This window comes from Alosa pseudoharengus, unplaced genomic scaffold (genome assembly GCF_046254945.1).
Source record: "Alosa pseudoharengus isolate Yale_2024_CS ecotype anadromous, Long Island Sound unplaced genomic scaffold, YU_APseudo_1.1 YU_APseudo_1.1_scf_5, whole genome shotgun sequence".
Classification (NCBI taxonomy): Eukaryota; Metazoa; Chordata; class Actinopteri; order Clupeiformes; family Clupeidae; genus Alosa; species Alosa pseudoharengus.
In genome coordinates, this window is record NW_027468837.1 from 7,312,643 (window position 1) to 7,335,805 (window position 23,163).

At 42.2% G+C, this 23,163-nt stretch overlaps 1 protein-coding gene across 3 annotated transcripts; it reads right to left on the minus strand.

The window, feature by feature from the left end:
• Positions 1-146: 146 nt before the first annotated feature.
• Positions 147-22,804, minus strand: rbm5 (RNA binding motif protein 5). Of its 3 annotated transcripts, none has more exons than XM_076268507.1 (25): positions 22,659-22,804; positions 21,452-21,498; positions 21,172-21,352; positions 20,849-21,004; positions 20,603-20,672; positions 19,804-19,877; positions 18,908-18,991; positions 18,121-18,181; positions 17,669-17,734; positions 16,879-17,039; positions 11,468-11,565; positions 11,226-11,313; positions 10,909-10,974; positions 10,678-10,747; positions 10,477-10,574; positions 9,735-9,864; positions 9,534-9,622; positions 9,236-9,403; positions 4,632-4,772; positions 2,110-2,205; positions 1,666-1,848; positions 1,318-1,392; positions 1,063-1,163; positions 781-910; positions 147-573 (listed from the first exon to the last, which is right to left on the minus strand). In XM_076268507.1, the coding sequence occupies exons 2-25, from the start codon at positions 21,466-21,468 to the stop codon at positions 448-450; spliced, it is 2,529 nt and encodes an 842-aa protein (XP_076124622.1). In that variant the 5' UTR covers positions 21,469-21,498; positions 22,659-22,804; the 3' UTR covers positions 147-447. The 3 variants fall into 3 exon arrangements, with proteins under 3 accessions (XP_076124622.1, XP_076124621.1, XP_076124623.1); XM_076268506.1 differs by having other exon boundaries at positions 22,653-22,804; XM_076268508.1 differs by lacking the exon at positions 22,659-22,804 and adding an exon at positions 22,368-22,519.
• Positions 22,805-23,163: the final 359 nt, after the last annotated feature.

Genomic DNA, 23,163 nt, shown 5'->3' on the forward strand with positions numbered 1-23,163 from the left:
TGAGAATTTTGGGGTTATGGAAATACAACTACTATACAAACAAGATGCAAAACTATTTAGATGTAGATTTGAACTGCCTTTCCCTCGATAAGAAATGTATGGCTATACTGTATAAAGGCATGCAAAAAAAAAAACTGACCAAGGCACATGGTAAAGTTGTCTCTTTTATTCTCTGTACAAAAACGAGACCATACCAGTATCATACAAACTCTACAATATGCCAATCATGCCAACATAGGAGTTCCCCCACATTTTTTCACCCACATCATTTCCACATTTTAAGGGACAATCACACTCTGTACATATATACAACAAAATAATCTCAGGGACCCGTTAAACTATTGCATCGTGAAGAGTTCGAGGCGTGGTCCTGTGTTTCATGAGACAGGATGGAGAGCTCATGGGAAGAACAATCAAGGTTCAAATAAGGTTTAGGAAGTCAGTCATTCATTCAATCTCAGTGAAGCGTGCGAACATGGCTTTGCGCACCGCGTCCTTGTAGGAGGCCCCGTCTGCCACACCGTAGTGGCTGCCTTTGGTGCCAAGCCCTGCCCCCTTCATCCGCATCTGGGCCTGCAGAGGGCAGTGGAAACACATGCCACATTTGAGCCATAATGCAAATGGATTTCCAGGTCTTTTGTGTATGTATGCATGCAGCATATTGACAAAACCAACCATTGCTGTGTGAAATCTTATTGGGTTTTTCAGCCTTGTTGTACATGCACAAGACACACTTTGCCTGTGTGTGTGTGTGTGTGTGTGTGTGTGTCATGCTCTCACCTCAATGGGGGCAGTGATTCCCTGACGGTTCCTGCCCAACCCACACCCTTCTTTCCAGCCCATGGCTTGCAGCATTTTGTTGCCAATGTTGTCGCTGTTCAGGCCATCCTTTGTGGGTTGCTCGTAGTTCCTGTGGCAGAACAAACCAAAACATTTTCAAACCTATTAGAGGCCTCTAGGGTTCAACAACATGGCTTTAAGCTAATATTCAGGAACTACACACATTATTGCTTGCACGCAAACGCAAATGCAATAAAGGACAGTTTATGTTTCAAAACTTACACCACAGGCTGAGGTGGGGTGAACTTCCTCTTCTTGGGGACTGGGGGTTCTGGGATACCGTATTTTTCTCTCCTCTCGGCTGCTCTGTCTCTGTATTTCATCTATTTATAGAAAGGTGGGGAGTTGTTCACATAATCACTTTTGACAGGAATAATAATAATAATAATATTAAAAAGCTTTGGTTACAAAACCTTGACATACAAACCCATCACCACACACTTAACCCTTGATCTCAAAATGGATAAGGATACTAACCTCAGTTTCTTTCCTCTCCAGTTCCTCTAGCTCTTCTTCACTCAGCTTTGAGCGCCTGTGCACCTCCAGATTTTGCTGAAAGGAAAGAGGACACCGATGTGAAATAAATGTAAAAAGACACACAGCACTGCCAAGCATCTGTAAGCTGAGAGCTGTTAAAATCAGGAGTAGAGAATGGAACATCTTCTGTCCACTGGACTTGGTGGACTAGCTGTACAGCTCTAAAACACTAGTCCCATAAAAGGGGACTCACATCATCTGGTGCAGATCAAGTAGGAAACATGGACACAGGAGAGTAGCTGATTGCAGGACTATCTGAATTTAGCAGGGAATGGATCAATGGTGTACCTTGTGCAGGTCAGACAGCTGCTGGTGGCGGAGCAACGCCTCTTTGTTGGGGAACTGCCTCCTGCACAGCAGGCAGGCCAGCTTCTTCCAGTCGGTCAGCTTGTCTGAGCCGTCCTCGCCTCGGTCTGGCTCAGCCGCCTCCTCAGGCTCGCTGTCACCACTGTAGGCCGCCACCAGCCCAACCTACATGCAAACACACACACAGACAGACAAAGGGCTTATACACTTAACTGCTCTGAATCTTGTGGCAAAGCTTCATGTCTAAACTGGAGTAAGACGACAAATAAAAAACATTTGGATCTACTTTGTATGACATCTTAATAGTCCTTCCCCAATCTCATGTATTCATTTTCATCAGCTTCTCAAAAGGCTCTAAATGCCTACTGCATTCTGAACATAAACCCAGAGGGCTCTTAATGGTGACTGGAGAGCAGAAATACTGACCTTGGATGTGGTGGGAGGAGGCTGCTGCGGTTGTGGCTTTTCCTCCTCTGCGGCCCTGGCTGACTCACACACCAGTCGGTCCAGGGCTCCCGTTTGCTGCACAAAGAGAGCATACAGAGCACTCAAAAACCCACTCAAGTACAAACTCAAAACCACACTCGACTCACTTAACTCTGCTCTGGGAATGGCTCCTCGAGGAGCCCATCTCCAACTGTTACAAACTGAGATTCTGACATCATAAATTGTTTAAGTGGACAACCCCTCTGTGACAACGAATGAAATGAGGCTATGGGAATCGGCATGTTTGTTATGCTAGCTGCTCCGAACCAAGTAAATATGTAAGTGAATCCATGGGCGTGTCTCATTTCAGGGGCCGGATGCTTCGGAGCATTCGTGCTACCTAGCACTGGTCTTCTGTGACCGCATAGACCGGACCTGGCTGGACCAACGTTTTTTTAAATGGGACGGTCTAGCCTAAAAGAACGGATCTGTTACGTCATTAGCCTGAGTAGGCATAGGCCTACTGATCTTTCTAACTCATGTTCGTGAAAAGCATCCTTTCAGATCAACGTGTTACGTTTAATGTATAGGCTACAATAATATGAACTAGGCTAACTGAGTGAGAGCAATCATCAATCTATTTGAATTATTAAAAAGATATACAATTATGCAAGTCCTTCCAAACTAAAAGGATTGAGTTTTTTTTTAGCTGCTGCTCCTTTCCCTATCATTTAGCATGTTTACATTGATTAATTTAGCAGACACTTATCCTAAGAACAACATTCAGGCTACAATGCAAAGGAATTGTTATCAAGGAATTAATTGCGGCATCTGTCAATTTATTATAAGACTAGTCAAAAATGTGATAGGAGGGTACATGCCCATATAGCCTTTGCCTGCCTCGTCCATCTCCAATTTTAAATAATTTGTTCGCTTTACTTTTCAAGAGATGGCGATTTCAAAGGAGTTGGAGCATATTCATGTGAGTAGCCTTTGCCTTTTTCTTTCAGAGCCTGGTTAAAACCAAACATTAAAGAGGTGGGTGGGCATGGGCAGCGTAATTTCTTTCTCTGATTGCTGACATGTAGGCTAATTTCAAAAACTTAGGAGGGAATATCAACAGTTAAGGTAGCCTGGCTAGGACGGCAGTATAACGTAGCCTATAGCCAGACAGCTGATCGGTTGAGTAACTTATGGTGGTGACTGTAGCTAATGGTCGTTTGCAGACATATCTGATTGCATGCATCATATTGCACTTCATCTTACTTGTTAACTGACCTGGCTTGTAGACCGATTCGTTTTTCCAACTGCAACGTTGACAAATATATTTGTGGTTCAGCTGCTGAGCATCCATTTAGCAGAGGTTTTCATCTCTTGTTGTGCTGTGTTAGGGCTAGATGTCTTTCATTATCTCGATCATGCACAAAGCATCATGACCACATGCCTTTGCCACATAAAATAGATCGCTATAGTAGGCTATTTTCTTAATGCACATTTACAATGTTAGTAATCAGACTTGCTTTAGGCTTACTGGCTATGTTAGGCTACACCTCGCGAAAACTATGTTGTGATCTACAGCAGCATCGTGTGTGTCAGGCTGCGGTTCAAACACATTAGTTCATTTGAACTGATGAAATGGTATTTGCCGCTTTGCTAATGGACAAATTAATAATTTATGAAAAATTAATTTGTTATTATCCGTCCGTAAGCTAGATGTCACAAACAGACGCTTTAATAAACCTTTGGTGGATGTAATCCTCCCTTGAACTAATTATAGCCTTTATGCAAAATGCCATCAACTAGTCTTTAAATGTGTTGTTTAACGGTCTTCTAGTAGCCTAAGTCGTGGAAAATATAGTAGACCTAATAGACTACTGACCAGTGATCATATCTGAGCATTAATATGACTTGTTGATAAATCATTTCAATTTGAAAAGTTTGAACAGATTTATTTAGAAAGTGGTTCTACGGTTTGATACGGAAATCGGCTACATAGCTTAACCATAGTTCACATTGAATCCCGATCATTTAATTTAAATGTTATTAAACCGTTTATTAAATGTTTACATGTGTAGGCTCTGCCGACTGTCTCGCCATGTCTTGAATGAAACGTCATAAACGTATCGAATCTTGGGGGACCAGGTAGGCCGCGAAGCATACACCCGATGCGCACTCCGTTTCGGGGAAAAGAAGGGTGGATTTGTCGGCCGAATTCGAAGGAGCCCACGAAATGGGACAGCACTAGCCGCGCTACTTTGACGCAACCGGTATACGAATCTGGCCTTAGAACCATGTAGCCCCTGAAATGAGACACGACCAACGTCAGCTGTGAAGTTGGACATTTTAACATGGGAAGTCTATGCATATTGCTTGTTTTTGGAGCAACCCCCTATGGATACGCAAGGTACTGTGGATGTCATTAATCGGTTTCCAATGTTACTGCTTGTCTACTACTACTGTTACTGCTACTCAAACCCAACCCTAGCAATCTCCCTCAGGCACCTCTCCCACCATGATCTTACCTTCTTTTCAAACAGTGTGAATCCGGCGTCGGCCGCTGCCGCCTCTTTCCTCTCCTCCTGGCTGATGGGCTGGAAGCTGCCCCTGAAATTATCCTTCTGTTTGTTTAAGCTCTTGGCCCAGCGCTCCATGTCCTTGGCAATCTGCAGGTACAGTGACATTAAAAACAGAAGGTAAGGGCCTGCACACATGAATATGCTAGACAACACCGAGAGTTATGGGTACAACAATCATGTACTGACATCGAAAAACACACTGTTCAGAGGATCACGGGTCACTTCACCTAACTAAGTGAGGCCTAGAAGTAAGACTATGATCGAACATGAACATTTCAAATGTAATGGGATCTGGGAAAACCCATGACAAATCTCACCAACTTATGATTCTGATACCATCCTACCAACGTTGATAGGGGACGTTATCCAGAATGTTGTTAGACTGGTATCAGAATCTTAAGGTTGAAACAGAGCAACAAAAAAAAAAAAAAGGGTTCTCCCCAGATCCAGTCACAAATAACAATAGATAGGGCCATCCTTAAAAATATTTTCGTTTGCCGTAACCCGACCGACCCTGTTAATTTAGAACCGACCCAAATATATATATTTTTCCCCCTTTTAGTCTGACCGACTTGCCGGTTGTAAACTTGCGTTAAGACTGACCGATTTTATTTTAGTAGGCCTAAGTATTGTGAATATAAATTGCCTACATACAAACATAGGCTCTCTCAAATAAAACCCTGTGGCGTCAGCTCTACACTATTGGTTTACGCAGCTCACACTATGGCCTATACGCTTCGTTTCATTGACACAAACATCTCGACAACACTTTTACTTGGCACGAAGTTCTGGAAGAACTGTGCCAGATCTTTTCCCATCCCTTCTCCCCTCTAGTCTAACGGTGACCGTGTTTAAGAATTGAAATTGGTTGTGGTCTATTCAGCATTTCTCAAAATATGGGTCCGCAACGTGGAGACTGCTTGTCCACAGAGTCGTGGAGTGAAATTAGGCCCGGTGCTTCGTCTGATAATTTACTGCACAGTTGATCAAGATACCGCGGACCGACAAAAAAAGAAAACAAACGTTTCTGCTATCGATGTCATTAAACATGGAGGCATACAATAAAGTGGTGGTATGAGCGTTCATTCAATGCAGGAGTCTGCGCGAGAGAAACTGAAACTAATCAGTAACGTTGGTATCAAAGCTCCGCTTCAACCGGTTGAAGCTATTTAATTGTTTAACGACACTTAATAGAACGACAATGATTTTTGGAACTTCCATAGAAACAGAGCATAGACTGTAATACACTTTATACAACAATTGGGTTCTACGGAACTATTTATTTGTTTCTGATTGGCCGAGAGACGTTCCATGAGTTGGAATATCCCTGGACATTTCAACTCAGATTTTGCACAGCTAATAATAAATCACTCCGCGATACAATGCGAAGATTTGACACAATGTTCTCATCCCAGCTCTCCACTATTTTAAGCAATGGGTTACTCCTTTAGTCTGGCGGGCCATCCTATATCATTGAAATGTATAGTCTGGTATCGAATCATTCACCTGCTTAATCCAAGGGGCGGGCAGAGAATTGTCTTTCAAACTGCCTAGGCATGCAATAGGCCAGCGCTACGACCATATCCGTATCCGGTCGGCAAAACGGCAAATACATCCTTCTTCGAAAGGAATGACTTAAGTGCATTGTGTTGCTCTACTTTCAAAGAAAAGCACAAGTCCAACTCCTCCAAAGTTGACGCCAATGCCGATTCAAAAAAACGCTCTTCGTTCGCCATAGCCACCTTCCTTGTTGTTCACCATAGATATATATACTGACTAGATGTCGCCTTGACTACTGCTGTTCATTGGAACGAATGAGTCAATCGAGACGCCATCTTGCCGCGGTGATCCACTCCTCTATAATGCATTAGCGTCAATCTAGGCAAAGATCTAACGAAAATAAAATCACCATAAATCGTCAAAATCTCAAGCAACTATCTAGTTTTTTGGGTTGTTCCAACTAACAGGCATGTGTTTATGGTCGAGTCTAGAAAAAACTAAGCTTTTGACGATAATAAAGATACATTTTACCCGTCTAGCCCCATAGACTCCCATTCATTCTGCACTAGCTATCGGCGGCCCCTAGAGGGACAATGAGTGAACTGCAACCAGGTTCGATACAATGAAAGTATACAGGATCTCCGTAGACAGGCTCTGGTTGAGGCCACATACCTCTCGTCTCGTTGACTCATGTAAGTTGTAATCTCACCAGAAGTTGCTGTAGATCTGTAGAACATTTACTTCCGTGCTTTAACATGGTCTGCTACTACATAGGCCAGTCGTTACTTTCAAAATCATGGGTCAATGCTTTGGGCGAACGAGATGTAGCTTAATTCACAAATGAAAAAGCCATGAGAAAGGTGATTTTCTGACGTTTCAACAATGAAACCGAGTTTGCCATCATTGTGAGAAGTTCCCAAATTTGTCGCTAATCGCTAAAAAGGTTTTCTATCGCTGGGGATGGCCAAGCGTCGCTAAATAGGTAACACTGACAATACGGGAGAACTAGTTTAGAGCTTCAGATCCCCGCTCAAAGATGGCGGCGGTGTTGACGCATGCTGAGAAGCAGAAGGCGACATCTAGTCAGTATATATATATCTATGGTTGTTCACCGTCGCAGGATGTCGTTATCCTGTTAAGCCCGCCTTAAGATTCTCTAACGAAATAGAGCGCTGTGATTGGAGAACATCCACGGTGTAAAGCCAATAGAAATTCCTATGGTTCGATACTAGACGTACAGGCTGAGCAAATTAATTTGCCGCCGCTAGGGTGCGTCTAGATTTCTAGGCTATTACTCCTTAGCAAACCATAACGAAACAGTGCTTCACCACATCTGTGGATTAAGCCACACAGTTAACTCAATGTAAGTAAGATTAACGAGGATGCTAATTGTTCTCAGCATTGCCAGCATTGTGTAGGGCCTTAGCTAACCGCTGCTAACGTGCTAGCATCGTGTCAGAAAAACATATGGGGCTGTGCACAGTAGTGTAACATTTATTCACCATAAATTAATAAAGTTGAGTGGTTCTGCAATGTAGGCTATGTTTCCGTTTTTTTGCAGTACCATGTCCCTTACATGACATGGCCCAGTGTCCTTGTAACATGCATGCAGCAAAGCTAGATATGAATGTGATTTCAGCCCGACTTTCAACATTTCTTTCAATAAGACACGTAAACCACAAAGACCCGTAAAGAGGGATCTGGAATGTTGGTTACCTAGCAACCAAGACGCTGTCTATCGAAAAGGGAACTGTTTTTTGATGCGTAAGAACGATGTCGAAAATAACATTTTTAAACAATATTGGGGTGTTTTCAGATTATTTCGTTTGTGGTAGAATTGTTGTATAAAAGCAATATAGCACTCGTGATCGTGGGATTGGTCATGGATATTCCCACGGCTGTTGTTGCCTGCGCCACTCGGCCTCGTGGCTACGGCCGAACAACACCCATGGGAATATCCATGACCCACCCCACTCTCACTCGTGCTATATTGCTTAAGTATAGCGCAGAGTATTGTATATTCACATTTGAATATAACGTGGCCAAAAGCTATTGTAGCCTTCTTACTATCTGTTAAAGATCAACAGATCAGTGATTTACACCTATCTGCTCGCCAAAAAAGCTGGTACTGTGTTTCCTGAATCCTTACATTCAGGCATTCAAATTAAACTTCATTAAAAAACATGTTTTTTTTTTTCTCCATTTCCTACCAGTGTATGATGCTTGCATTAGGGAAACATCCCAAAACAATAGCACCCATATAATTGTTGCTGTTTTGAGAAGTATTTCTTTTCTTATGCAAGCATCATGCAACCATGCAAAAGCAATGAAACTAATTATATCTTACATTAGTGAAGCAGTCCTCTGATGTGCATTTCACAAAACATTTAAGTGAAAGTGCAAGTATAACAATATAGGCATAATAATGATTGTGATAATGATAATGACAATTTGATTGGGGGGGGAAGTGGGGTTGGGTACGTGTAGATGAGCCCTATGACCCCAAAGTCTGTCATGACTGGGCCTCAGGTCAAAGAAGTTTGAGAAAGGCTGGTCTATATAACCTGCATCAGATTGAGGATGTGCCTGAAGGCACGGGTTGAGGACCCAGTCAGTTACGTCACAATATGCACATTTGTTTAAATTCATACCTACGTAATCACCATGACCAAAATTGTACTTTTCTTTGAATCTTGAAAAAAAATAAAAAAATATTGACCTACCTACCGACCCATTTTTTTATTTCTTTTTTGGCTGTTACTGCAAACAAGAATATTTTTAAGGATGGCCTAGAAATCAAGACAGTACAACAAGGCAGCCTGTGGCTGCGAATCGGTACTTCAGTATTTCCATGTAACTAAAACACCCCTCACAAGCATGTTCATACAGGCTACATATTTTGGCACTATGCTCCAGTGAAGGGTCATAGTGACACAGCTTTGTGGAATGCCCACGTCACTGATCCTTTTTGATATCATCCCTCCCTTTTCTCTTTTGTGGTAATAGCAGATAGTATCTGTGATCGTGAGCGGCACGCAGCACGGGCTAACCTGCTGAGCAGTCTTGCTCTTGGGCTTGTCCTTCTTCTCCTTGGGTTCTTTGCCAGGGGTGCCAGACGCCGAGGCTGCTGCCTGGGCAGAGCCGTCCGCTGCCGGCACATAGCTCTGTTTGTCACTGTCCCAGTACAGGTACTGCTGCGTCTGAGAGTTGTAGTAGTACTGCAAGCAGGGTGGAAATCAATGTGAACAACACTAACAAGCTGTGGACTGGTTCACCAATCAAAGATTTTCCATACACCTAAATAAAATGTATATTTATATATTAAAAATGAACGAGAGGAGGACGTACCTGCGAGTTGGGGTCATAATAAAGGCCACTCTGAGGGTCATAGTAATAACCCGAGGATTCATCATACTGGTAGGTGGATGTGTCGGGAGCTGGTGTGTGTGGGGGGGTGGGGGTGGCACATGACAAGACAATAATGAACTCCACAAACACAAACACATTTGTTCATTAACTTGTTCATCTGGTAGGTGCTCATGGCCTCACCTGATTTGTCACCAGCAGATGTGTTGGTGGCTGCAGCTGCTGCCATGGCAGCAGAGGCCGCAGGCGTGGAGACGCTGGCAGAGATGACCGGTTGGGGCTTACCCTCCACCTGAGGCACACCGAGCAATGACTGCATAGTGCAAAGCAAGAAGAAAATAAATAAATAAAATATATATACAGTTAACAGGCCTGCATTGTAGCACATAAATTCAATATCAAGTTTCAATAACGAATATTGAATAATATTCAATAACGTTTCAGTGTTTTCGATGGCGGAACATGGCGGAAATTTACGTCATTGGGTGCGTTGAACTCGGCAACATCAAAATGGGCATACGGTTCAAAAGTTAATCGCATGAATGTAATGCCAACTTTGACCCATTGATGGCGCTAGATGGTGCTTGAAGTGCAAACATGAAATAAACTGGGGACTGTCCCCAATCAGTGTGGCAAATTTCAAAACTTTTTACCAGACGCTTCTATGGGCTGCCATAGACTCCCATGGAAGAAAGTATAATAAGAAAAATACATAGAAACACAATGGGGTCCTGAACCTTCGGTGCTAGGCCCCCAATAAGTAAGTAAGTAAGTAAGTTAAGTAAGTAAGTGTGACCGACTGTAAAGAAGCTTCACAAGTTCACATGGCAGAGCACGTGGTCATTAATCACCATGTCAGTATTAAGATGATGACGGGAGTCGGACACCACATTAGAGCTACTACAGAGAGGTTAACGCGTCTCACCTGGCTGGTCTGACCGACAAGTAGTGGCTGCTGGTACACCTGAGCCGTCTGCGAAATCACCACCGAGGTTGCGGGGACCACTTTCACCCCTGGGGCAGCTGGGGGAACAACAGAACAACACTTAAATGCTGCATATTTGGAGCGCTAGCGCACGGTTTACATGTCTGAGAGTTTCAATGCCAGAATAAAAGGAGGACCCACCTCCCAGGATGCCGTTGCCCTGGCTGAGCTCTACTGCTCCGGCAGCCTGCTGGTAATAAGCCTGGTATTCCTGACAACAGAACACAACACAACACACCATATATTAACACTACAATATCCAGACCACCAATTCTCTAGGCCATATCTGTTCATATCTTATATCTTGATGGTAAATGGTGTACAGGGGAGTATCATATGTAGAGAATGTTTTGTGGAGGTAGGTAGTCTCACCGGTGTAAAAGGCACATAACCCTCCTCCAGGTAGCTGTACTCAGAGCCTACATCCACCTGCTGAGGCTGGGGTGAGAGACAGACAGACAGACCGACCATGTGAACACATAATTCTTATCAGTACTGTTCTACTAATAGCCACAATGTATACCGCATCATACACAAGGGTAATTCAATGTGCTTTATATAAACAAAAGCAGATAAAAGCATAAAAGGGCAATAGTTTAAAAAAAAAAAGTTTAACACGTAAAGCATGGAGAATATAATAATCAAAAAAGGGATGCTTTTAGAGGAACTACTGGTTTGGGGAGGCCTACCTGACTAGATGACCACTGGGCTGCAGCGATGGCCGTGCTGGCCACAGAGAACGCACTGACACGGTTCCCATCCGGCAACAGCAGATCCCTAAAATGCCATCAGGTAAAAGAAAATGATCAAAGAATTCCCAAACTTGGTTATTTGCATGCCACATTTCATAAATATAGGAGACAGGTCAAAAAACAAAACAAACAAACATATCTGAACAGACAACCGTAGAAAAACAACTGTTCACACATACTTGCGAGCACTCTTTGCATAGTCCACGCCTATGGTCTTGCCATCTAGCTTGAGTGGTGGCTGCAAACCCTGCAGAATTGTGAGCAGCTGGGAGGCCTCCTGAAGAAGCAAAATACGATGGGTAGAGTAAGGAGTAGAATACGATAGGTAGAGTAAGGAGTAGAATACGATGGGTAGAGTAAGGAGTAGAATATGATGGAGTAGTGTAAGGAGTAGAATATGATGGGTAGAGTAAGGAGTAGAATATGATGGGTAGAGTAAGGAGTAGAATATGATGGAGTAGTGTAAGGAGTAGAATATGATGGGTAAAGAGTAGAATATGATTGGTAGAGTAAGGAGTAAGGAGTAGAATATGATGGGTAGAGTAAGGAGTAGAATATGATGGAGTAGAGTAAGGAGTAGAATATGATGGGTAGAGTAAGGAGTAGAATATGGGTAGAGTAAGGAGTTATGCTCTGTTCCCTCATGTATAAAACCACTATGGTTCATCAAGTCTAAACAAGTTTGTTTAGCTGTGCATAGGGTTGGTATCATTTGGGTTTTATCCGATACCAGTGCTAAATAAATACTTTTAAAATGATGCCGGTGCCAAAACGGTGCTTGAACCGGTACTTTGTTTTTACAATAAAATGCCCAAACCAATGGGAACGGAATAGCTTTTTTTTTTATTGATGACGCATTTGAACATGAAATTGATATATATTTAGTTTATTATCAATATCTGTAGTTTCATCACTTCTAGGCATAATTCTAATTGCAGATGGCTTGCAATATTAAAACAGCTTCCATTGATGTACACACAATGGCAAGTAGCCTAATCAATCTTTCTGAACTGCCAGGTCATAAACAACGCAATTGCAAGTAGTCTTATCTATGGAGTCAGCTTTCAAGTTTATCCAATGTGTTCTCAAATTTTGTCTTCCCACAACACACAATAATTCATTTTAACATGTTACATATGCCGGCATTTTAACAGCAACTAGGCTATGTGCAAAACATTATGCTACCCGCCGTTAGAGAAGCTTAATTAGCGATATCGTGTGGTGATGGTTCCGTAGCCTCTTTGACAGCTCGGAAATATCAATGCAGCTGAGGTATACGTCACCTACATATTTATGTTTCTACAAGCAAACTTTCAGCATGAGCTTCAAATTCATTGTGATTCTATATGGGCCTCATGCATATATGAAAGATTAATGTCATTATGTAAGTTCGGAAGTTTAGAACAGTGTTTCCCAAACTTTTTTTCTGGCGACCGACTTTTCAAAAATAACAGACCATCGCGACCCATTTCACTTCAAATCTACCCTGCAACCACCAATATTGTTTTAGGCCACAGGTTCTCCAACTTTTCTATGCCTCCCCCAACCATACATTGCTATAGGATCCCTGCTTTGAACACGGTTGAACACGGTTTTAATGCGCATCCGAGAGTAGGGGAAATTCTTGCATGTTGCGCAGTCGTCATTCGTCAGCATAGTAAGCTGTTCCTGTATTTCTAAAAAAATAAAATGTTGTAGGCTACGTTGTGTTGCAGACAAATGTGTCCATAACACTGGATGTCAATTCCAATGTAAACAGCAAATAACTCAAGTCGTTATATTGTATTGTTGTATTATATTATATTGTCTAGTCGTTATATCAGAACAAGAGGCGTTTGCGCAATAGCCGGAAGAATGCGCCTTTACTTTGGAGTTAGCGAGGTAGAAAACGAGAGGAATAGTGTTTAAAAAAATCCGATTTAAATTGTAGACTATAATGCACTGTTGTGCATTTTAAATCAGAAATAAGAATGTGAGGAGGTTGCTATTAACTTTAAAGATTGCATCTGCAATCGAAACTGTATGCAAATTGAATGGCCTTATGTCCGGCCTATGGATGTCTGCTTTAGTTGACAGCACGGTCACTAGATTTTAATCGGTAAAGTTGAGGAGCTGGTATCTATTAATGTTCGTGCAAATAGGCAGATTCATGTCCCTTGCAGTTTGCAACTGCGAGGTACATGGCAGGCGCCCCACAGAACGGTTTCATTTTCAGGGTACCCCCAGAATTGTCAGACCTAAATTTAAGACTTTTTAAGACCTTTTTAATACCACTTCAGATGAAATTTAATACCTACATCGCACCCATTCGGATAGAATAAATAATTTTAAAGGTAAGATTAAACCTCAAATAATCATGGGCGGATTATGAACTTTCGGTCCCCTGGGCCCAGATGTATTAAGGGCCCCCCACTAATTGTCGTATATGTGGGAGGGGGTTTTGGGGATCCTCCCCCAGAAATGTTTTAATTTGTTTGATGTGATTTCCTGTATTCTGGTGCATTTTGGGGATGGCCAATACTAAATTCAATCATATTCATAGCCTACATCCTGATTTGTTGATATTGAGGCAATGATTCCATGCAAAGGCTTGAGCTTCAGGGCCCCCTGACCCCTTGGGCCCCTGGGTCTGGGCCCAGTAGGCCCATGCAGTAATCCATCCCTGCAAATAATTACTGTTTACAAGTGTTTGCACATGCCAACATGAACATGACAGCAGTGCAGTGGCAACGCAAAGATTTGTCGCGGTAGTAACGTGACTGAATGTCCTGCTTCATGGACAAATTTACACAGAATAGAACCTGATTTCAGGGATTAAAGTGAAAAAAAAAACTTTTTTCAAGCCGTAAGTCATACGTTGTTCATATCTACCTATAGAGATAGCACCCCTTTTGCGGTCGCGACTTATTGGTTTTTAATGTACAAAAAGATGCAAACAGCAAAGTAAAGCACCAAATAAAGACCAAAACGAGGCTACAGGGTACTCTTAAGTTACTATATAATTAATGCCACCTACAGGTGAATGCATAGAACATAACAATCCTATGGTTTGTGTACCCTGTAGCCTCGTTTTAGCCGCCAATGGCCGGCATGTGAATAAGCGAATTGAGAGTGTTCTTGATTGCGATTGAGTTTTCCTGATGAACAAAACAATATTTCAATACCATCCCTGACCATTGCTGATTAGCCATTGCTGTTCGATTCTACTGCAGCAATATTGTAGCTTTAACTTACACTCTTATTTAATTACTTCAGGCCAAAAGTATTTAAAGGGGAGATTTTTTTTTCTTGTTAATATGCAATTCAACACCAAGTAAAATCTATAAGATCAAGTTTGCAAGACTTCACATTTCCTCATCAAAGTAACGAATCAGAACAGTCTAGATATTGTTCATATTTCCATTTGTTGCCTCATCCGCATTTAATGAAAACATGGTAATTTTGAGTTTTACAGACAACTCAGTTTTCCAATGAGCAGCAATACTGTGTGTGCTCATGCAGGAGGTCTGCGCATCTGATAACGACAATCTGGAGAGGGTGCTTTTGTCTTCAGCAACAGATTGTATAAGGTTGACAAGAGGTTGCGATATCGTGAGGGACAGGTCGTGTTGCGCTATGAAAGAACATGCGTAGCCTACTTAGCGCAAAAACGATCAGCCATAGATAAACGTACACAAATCATGACGCTAATATGCGAGGTTCTGGTAGGCCTACTGGTTAGGGTTTTGTGCTATACATTAATAATAGCAAAGTTTTAAGTTGACTATTTTAATTGCATGGTTATTTTTTGTCAACATACGCTCCTACTGTCGTTAAAAGTGAAGCCTAAGCAGGCTACAAGGCTGTCTGTGAGTCATAAACACGACTGACCCCCTTACTCAACATAAAATAATAATGTCGCGAACTGTTAACACGCTCAGTCAAAACCTTCCGTCGCAAATTGTGAAAAACATTGTTGTACATGTCATAACAGACGGGAGGCATAGGCTACGGTTTATATTGCGTCGCTTTACACATAAAGTTAGTTGCATTGATTAAAAACTGTAACAATAATAGTACATCGGGTGGCATAGCAGGCTATCTGTTCAAGTCATAGGTGACACCCAAAATGAATGACCTCCCCTGACAAGAGTTCGCGATAGTAAGAAAAAAAACGGATTGGGCAACCTCATCAGCTGTCTCAATTGTGTCACTATAATCCAACTTTTAGACCGTCCTCCAGACGTGTTCTTTTTTTTTTAAGCAACCGCCCCAGGCCAATGAGACAAGCGTGTACAACATAAACAAAGCGAAACTCATGGCTGACGTATCTTCTTGAGCGATCTCTGAGACACAGAAAGTTCTCAAGAACACTATTAGGTCTTTAAACATTTACCATCACACACATTCATTCATCGGACCTAATATTTGTAGTTGCCTTAAAAAAAGGAAAAGAAAAGGTGATAGACCACCCCCTATTTTTTTTCTTGCCGGATCTGCATCGATCTCAAATATGACATTTCTAAAATCAAATTGACGGAAATCCGTCGTATGACGGAGAACTTTAATCCTTGTGATTTACGCTACGTGAGGATATTAGACTAAATCTACTGATCATTTGAAAAATTAAGACCTCCGTGAAAAAATTCCAGACTTTGAGGTGAAATTCAATACTTTTTAAGGCCTTAATTTAGGAAAATGAAATTTAATACTTTTTAATACTTTTAAGACTCCGCGGGTACCCTGATTTTGAGAGATAGATATCCATGCTGGCACACCCCCTCTGCGATGCGTTCGTCCCCCAGTTTCATGCGCCAGTTTCATGAGCTTTTATGACAAAACCGTGACTGTGGTAGTTAACAATCTACATCCTAATAGAAAACTGTTAGCTTTCCTGGTATCAAATGACAAATGGTATCAGTAGGCCTATAACACAACATAAATTGTGCTGGCGACCCAAATAAAATCTCCTGCGACCCAGACTTTGGGAAACACTGGTTTAGAACATAACGTAAAACAAACCTCTCACGTTACATTTTTGCTGATAACATTTTAAATAGATGCCAGTTAGCGCATTAGCAAGTTTTTGTGTAAACTAGGCTGTTGGTGTTGTTTAAGAGCTTTTTGCTTCTGTGTAGTTATTTGCTAGATTTAGACAAGTGCTTGTGACATTGCTTTAAAGTAGGCTACTCGGCAATGGCATTGAACGCAAGCTGTCAAACACGGTCCACTAGCCTATGTGGTGCACCCCTCTGCTTTAAGCTTATCTTGAAGTGTTTATGTTAGCTAACTGTATATAGAATGTGGTGCTATCAAAGCAAGATGCTACAGATGGTGTATGACATGCAGTGATGGTTCGTATTAAAAAAAAGCGCCCGAGACTTAAGTGGCATTGAAATGAGACACCGAAATTCACATTGTTACCTGGTTACCTATTGGAACAGAGTTTCAGTGCCCAACCCTAGCTGTGCAGCTTTTGCAGCTATGTGCCTGGAAGCAGTCGATGCAAAGGTTTGCATGTATTTGCAAGAAAGTTGCTTACATAAGGGCCTTTTTTTGCAAAAGAAATTATTAGAATGTAAATGGTAAAAGGTTAGAATGGGTGATGTACCAGGGGCGAAGAGAGCTGGACGAAAGCAAAGCCGCGGTTCTGGCCCGTCTGCTTGTCCTTGATGAGCCGGATGTTTCCTGCTGACAGGTTGGCATAGGGCGCCAGGGCGGTCATGATCCCCTCCACCGTGGACAAAGAACCAATGTTCCTCAGGATAATTGCTGACACACACACACACACAAATTCACAATTCAGCACTCAACTTGAAAAAGGTCCTTTCCCAATGCAGTTAGGACACTTGACACACGTGTATACTTGAGTTTGTGAACATTACATTCTACTGAACGTTTCCTCTCCACTGCAGTTATGCAAATATTAACCACACTGTTTGAGTATGATTATGCAAAACTTCTATGCATAATAACGTTAAAGGTGCAGTCAGGGATTTTCGGCGATTTCAAGTCCATAACATTTGTCACATTCAACAATCATCTCATCACAACCGCTAGCTGCCCATTCCGTGAGCACACTAATAAACTCCAGTCTCTGTAGGCAGCCCAGACTCCGAAAACTGGAAACAAAGTGCGGGCTGCCTGTCCCCCAAAACAAAACCCTGCGTGGAGTTTCTCTGGGAATACTGAAGGTAGGGGTGAGCTACCTCTCTGGTGTGTTTCGTTTGGTCCTTGGATAAAATATAATGCAATTTATTTTGCTTAATAGTGTCTGCTAATAAATCTAAATATAAACATAAACACAAACAAATGTGACTTCCGGCACAATCCCTGACTGCACCTTTAACGCAATAAACAAAAAATATGTATATACAGATAAAGGCAGCAAGATCGCTTACTGTCGCCATAATAATCCCCACTGGGCTGCGCATCCGTGGTGCCAGTGGTACTCGGGGTGTCAGCATCTGATGACGCAAACAGAGACAAGACACCTCAACCTCACCGCAGCTTTACAACGCTGCTCTGTCAAACCAGAGGACATGGCCGCCTCAGTCAAGCACATTGCTGCTAATGCTAACAAATGACTGAGGCATCATCAGCTGGCTGCCTACTGAAATGAGTGTGGATCATATATGGTAGTTAGCCTAAGCATTAGCAGTGAATGCTAGAGTGTTTTAGAATAGCCCTTTTCAGAGGATTGGTTAACATTTGTGTCAATAAAGATCAAGGCCCTGATGACAGAGAAATATGGGAACTGACAATGACACCAGGGCATGGCTGAGACTGACTTGACAGTAGTGGAGTGGAGGACATAGCGATGGGTGTGGCCTCCAAGTCGGACTCTACTTACCTGCTTTGGCAGCGCCACACCTGAAGCACTTCAGCCTTCTCCGGAAATTGTACAGGCCGCACTGCAAGTAACCGGTCAGAGCGTTTTTTTAATTGACAACAGCAGCTACTGGCTAACTCTCAGGTCTTCTCTCAGGAACACAGTACTTACCTTAGGTTCAATATAGGGGTGGGTGGGCAAGGTTACCTGGGAAAAGGCTAGTGGAACTGCAGGTTCAACACTGCCACATACCAGATCTCTCAGAGTAAGTTTGCCCACCCTTTTCTCCACACAAACCCCTACTTCTACCAAAGCAGTAACACCTGGCTACAACAGTATTTATATAGTTCTGGAATACAACCTCACCTAGGCATCACCTGCAATACTATTTACTGTAAATAGCATTGGGAAATTCTGGAACATTTAGACTTGACATTACAAGATTGTTTAACGGCAAATAACTGGATTTTAGCTAACCAGCACTGATGTCAAAACTGGTTTTCAATACTGGTACAAAGACCATAACCTTATCAATACACATTTTGATAATGTAGTGTAATTTTAACACTGCCTTTTCATTCAGGTTGTTGAACAAAGGAGCAATTTTACCAACCGGATTAACCACATTCTGACAGAGCTTGACTGATAAGATTCAGGACATGCCAGCCTACTGCATTTTGAAAACACACCTGTTATAAGTACAGACTGTACACTTGACTACCAGACTGCTTTCTTCCCTGTGGTTTTGTGTGTGAGTGACTGGGATAGGGAGATGCATGTAGCCAACTTGGCAATAGTTTCCACTTACTGAGTTGCAGAGCCAATCCTCAAACTTGTGGCGGGGGTTGCTGTACTGCATGGCCACGCTCTTCCCCTGGATGATCAGCAGTTTCTGTGGAGGGAAGTCAGAGGACATGGTCATTCAGGATTCTTGGCATGTGCCTTCCAACTCTCAGCCCAAGAACAGCCACTACTAGGCAGGCAAGGCAGGGTTGGGGGGTGAGGGACCCCCTTGCTGGCTGAACTGTGTGTGTGTGTGTGTGTGTGTGTGTGTGTGTGCACGCATGTGTGCATGGGGTGCATGTGTTGACGGTGTTTGGGACCCGAGTGTCCGGAAGGAGCCGGAACAGAGTGTACAAAAAAGGGTACGTCCTAGACTCTCACTTTCCTGGGAGCTCACACAACCCCGTCAGGTCTATTTAAGCACAAGCTATGAATGCATACAGAAAGGGCTAATTACAAAATTATCTTGCAAAAGTCTTTTTGAGTGACCCAAAGCTTAACATGAGACCATGAGAAACAGATTTCGTAGATTGGGGACATTTTCAAAATTGTGCATTTTGATAGATGCACACTACTAAGAGAGGCTTTCCAAGTAGTCTAACACCCTAGAATAGTTCTGATAATGGTCTTGAAAGCCATGAGAAGAGACATTACTAATAGTAATGAGTCTTCATTTAACAAATTCCCCAGACAACACTTTTGTCATCATGCGTATTTGAGGTTTTGGTTAGCTAGCAACTTATCCACTAACACTTCAGAGAAAAAGACTTCCCAAGAAACTTCCAAAAATCCTAACACAGTCCATTCTTTTCATGGGGTTTCAGTCTTTGATTCATTTTTTTTCCTTTCTTGACTTTTTTTTTGATAGTTGTATTTTTGATCCCCAAGGTATAACACTAGACTTGGTGATTAGGAAGCAACCTGATTGGTCTCCATCCATCTGGTAGCATCTTGCAAGTGATAAAACTCCACGAAGGCGAAACCTCGGCTTATACCTAGAGAAGGCATTCAGATATAGACGGGAGGCGTGTTAGTTCAAGAGCTCATTGGCATAACATTCAAACTGTCACAAACTGCTTCGTAAAACCCCTCCGAGCCTGATACAGGCCAAAACGGTGGAGGAGTAACGGATCAATCGTTTGCCATAGCAACAAAGTCTTGGTTATCCATTAGGAGAAAAAAACTGTACACTGTCCAACTTCATGTCGTCTACAAAGGAAATCAAAGAGGTCAGTTCAACGCAAGCACACAGCTGTACATGCTTATTCTGATATTTATTGGTGAGGTATTTCTAAGGCACAGCACTTCAAAAGACAGAAAGCTGTTTTTCTTTTGGCAATTTTTATTACTAAATAAACTTCTGATACATCTAATAAAAAACCCAAAGTTGAACTGACATCTGATTAAATGTGCAATTCCCACACCCACACCTAAGTCCATAAATGTGACTACTCTGACCATTAAGAAAAAGAAGAACACCCTCCTCTTATAATGGGTCTGCTTGCATCGGACTACACACAGAAACTTACCTTTGGCAGAACCATAAATGGAGGACCATGTTTACAATGTCACGTGTTTCCCTTAGAGAATGAACTTAATTTGTACAAGGTGGTCCTGATATCTTTTTTGCTATGGCAAAACAGATTGGGAATGGAAGCAGATTGGCCCAGTGGACACAGGATTTGGGAGAGAAAGGAACCTCGCAGCGCCAAAGCCTCACCTGTTCTCTTCTTCATTAGGCGGATGTCCATGGGTTGGGGTCCCTCTAGCTGCTCAAGGGCGGACCGAATCTAACACCAACCAACAAAAAGAAATATTTACCAATTAAAATAATTACACTGGAGTGGAGCTGCATAAAACCCAGCATCCAAAGGCCCTAAATGAACTCTATTCTTGTCTGAAGATGATCTTAAAGGCACCACCATGTTGAAAATCTAAGTGACTGTTAGGGAATGAGGAAACTTACATCTTGCTCTGTTACGTTGAGCGACAGGCCCCGCAGCATGATGGTTTTGCTCTCCTTCTCTTCGCCAGGCTCACCCCTGTAGTCCTGCTCACAGTAATCTCCATCCGAATGGTGGCCATCATCTGAGCCATCGCTGTTACGCCTTTTTCTCCCCCTCTGCAAAGTACATTTACATTTATTTACATTCACTGATTTTAGTACACGCTTTTATCCAAAGCAACATACAAAAATGAGGAATAACAATCAAGCTACAATGCAGAGGAGACTTTTGGTAATAATAGTCAAATATCAACAAATTTCAGTGAGACTGACAGAGCACCAACCTCAGGACTGTCCCGACCCCACCATCTTTCTCCATCTCCATGACGGTCACTGCGACGGTCATCACCCCAGCGATGAGAGTCATAGCCCCTGTCCTGATCTCTGTCTCGTCGATCTCTCCAGCCACCCTCGTCCCGGGACTGCTCTGAGCCGTATCGCCCACTGCGTTCAGAGCGACTCACCCTGAAATAAATTATATTTACATGATTTTATTCCATTAAACTGAAAGTTTAGTGAAAGGTTATGTAAAGGCACTGGAGACCATGTTGACTTAACGCTCACCGTTTATCTCCTCCCATTCCTTGCAAATGGTAGGCAATGAATGAAAACTGAAGATGGAAGAGGAAGAGAAGCTGTTAAAAGCTGTAAAACTGAAACCAAAAATGTATCTACCAAACTATTGCAAGCACACACAAAAGTTAAACATTAAGGCTTGTCCAATTATTTATCAACAGTTCCTTTATGTCATATTTTACTGAATGACATGTGTATTACAATTGTATTTTTACAAAAAAGCAGACATTGTTAGCTAACACTAGCAGCTACCTAAATAGCCTAAATTTACATTTCCAGCTTCACAAGCACCTTCAACTCTCCAAAGCACTTTGGTATCTACTGTAACGCTAGGCCTGCAGACGTTTATCATGCTAAATCCTTTGCCATTTGATTGAGATTGAGTGATTACAGTAGACTGAGAAGTTGAAATTCCGTGCGGAGGCCTCCAAGATGAGCAGTAGGCCAAGCTAAACTAAACTTACTCCAAACTAAACATTCGGTAATTGTCAACTGTTATATCAAATTTAGATATATGTAGAAGCCGGTCTGTGTGAACATATTTGTATCTTAATCTGTCTGACGAGCAGGAAAACAACTTTAACGTTAACGATGAAATGTTGGTAACGTTAGTCATGGCCTAGCGTTAGCTGCTACGTTTAAACTATATTGACGACGTTAACAGCGACTACTGCACTGGCACAAGATCTCGCTCGCTTATTTCTCCATTCTTGGTTAACGTGGCATTTAGGGAGATCATTCTCACAATAGCTAACCAAAGCACCAACAAAATTAACGTTAAGTTACCGCTATAAAGTTATAAGCTTAACGTTACAGCTGTCTGCTATCATACGAATGTTAGCTGCCTGAAACAGTAGAAGCGCTAGCTGCAAACGTTAACGTTAATCATCAGAGATCTTATTACCGATGGTTGTCCACGTTAGCACATTAAACAACAAGGTTTGAAATTTGTCATTACACTAAATCTGTGTATAAATACTGTTACACGTATATTATGTCCATATTAAAGGATATGGTAAACAGCTAAGCTTGTCTGGTCGCCAGTTAACAAGTTAACATAAAACATTAACGTCGCGCGCAGGGCCCAGGCAATCAAGATGGCGACGTCCTGTTGTAACCACAAGCGCGTTCGGATTCTACCTTTCTCAATTTGCAAATGAACCATACGTTTCAGCATGTTATGACTTACCCTTACTTCAAATTATTATATGCAAATTCTGTTATGCTTCACTGTCGGACGCAACTTGAAGCCCTGCAAAAAGCCACGTCTAGGCTTACGCGTTTGCATGTAAATGCTTGATCCTAAAGCTAACGATAGTAGCCTACTAGCTAAGAGAGAAAATGGTTCACACTTCTCTTTCCCAGAGTTCTCTTGGTGAATGTCCCTCTTGCCGCATAGGTTGATGGGCAATGGAGTTCTTTGTTGCGTTGTTGATAAAAGGTAATTTGGTCCCAGTCAAATCTACCACAGGGGTATTTCACAAAACCTAGATAAGGGATTAAGCTTGGATTTTTATGTTATCCTGGATGAATTTAGCCTTGACTTGGTTCCACAAAAGAGATGGCACATAAGTTAGGCTACCATGGGGATTTATTCTCTGCACCTAGCCTGGTCCCGACCAGGCTAACAGCCAAGCTAAATTAATTCTATGTCGTCTTATTGGTTCAGCTAGGTGTCATTCACATCAGACCTCCGTGAT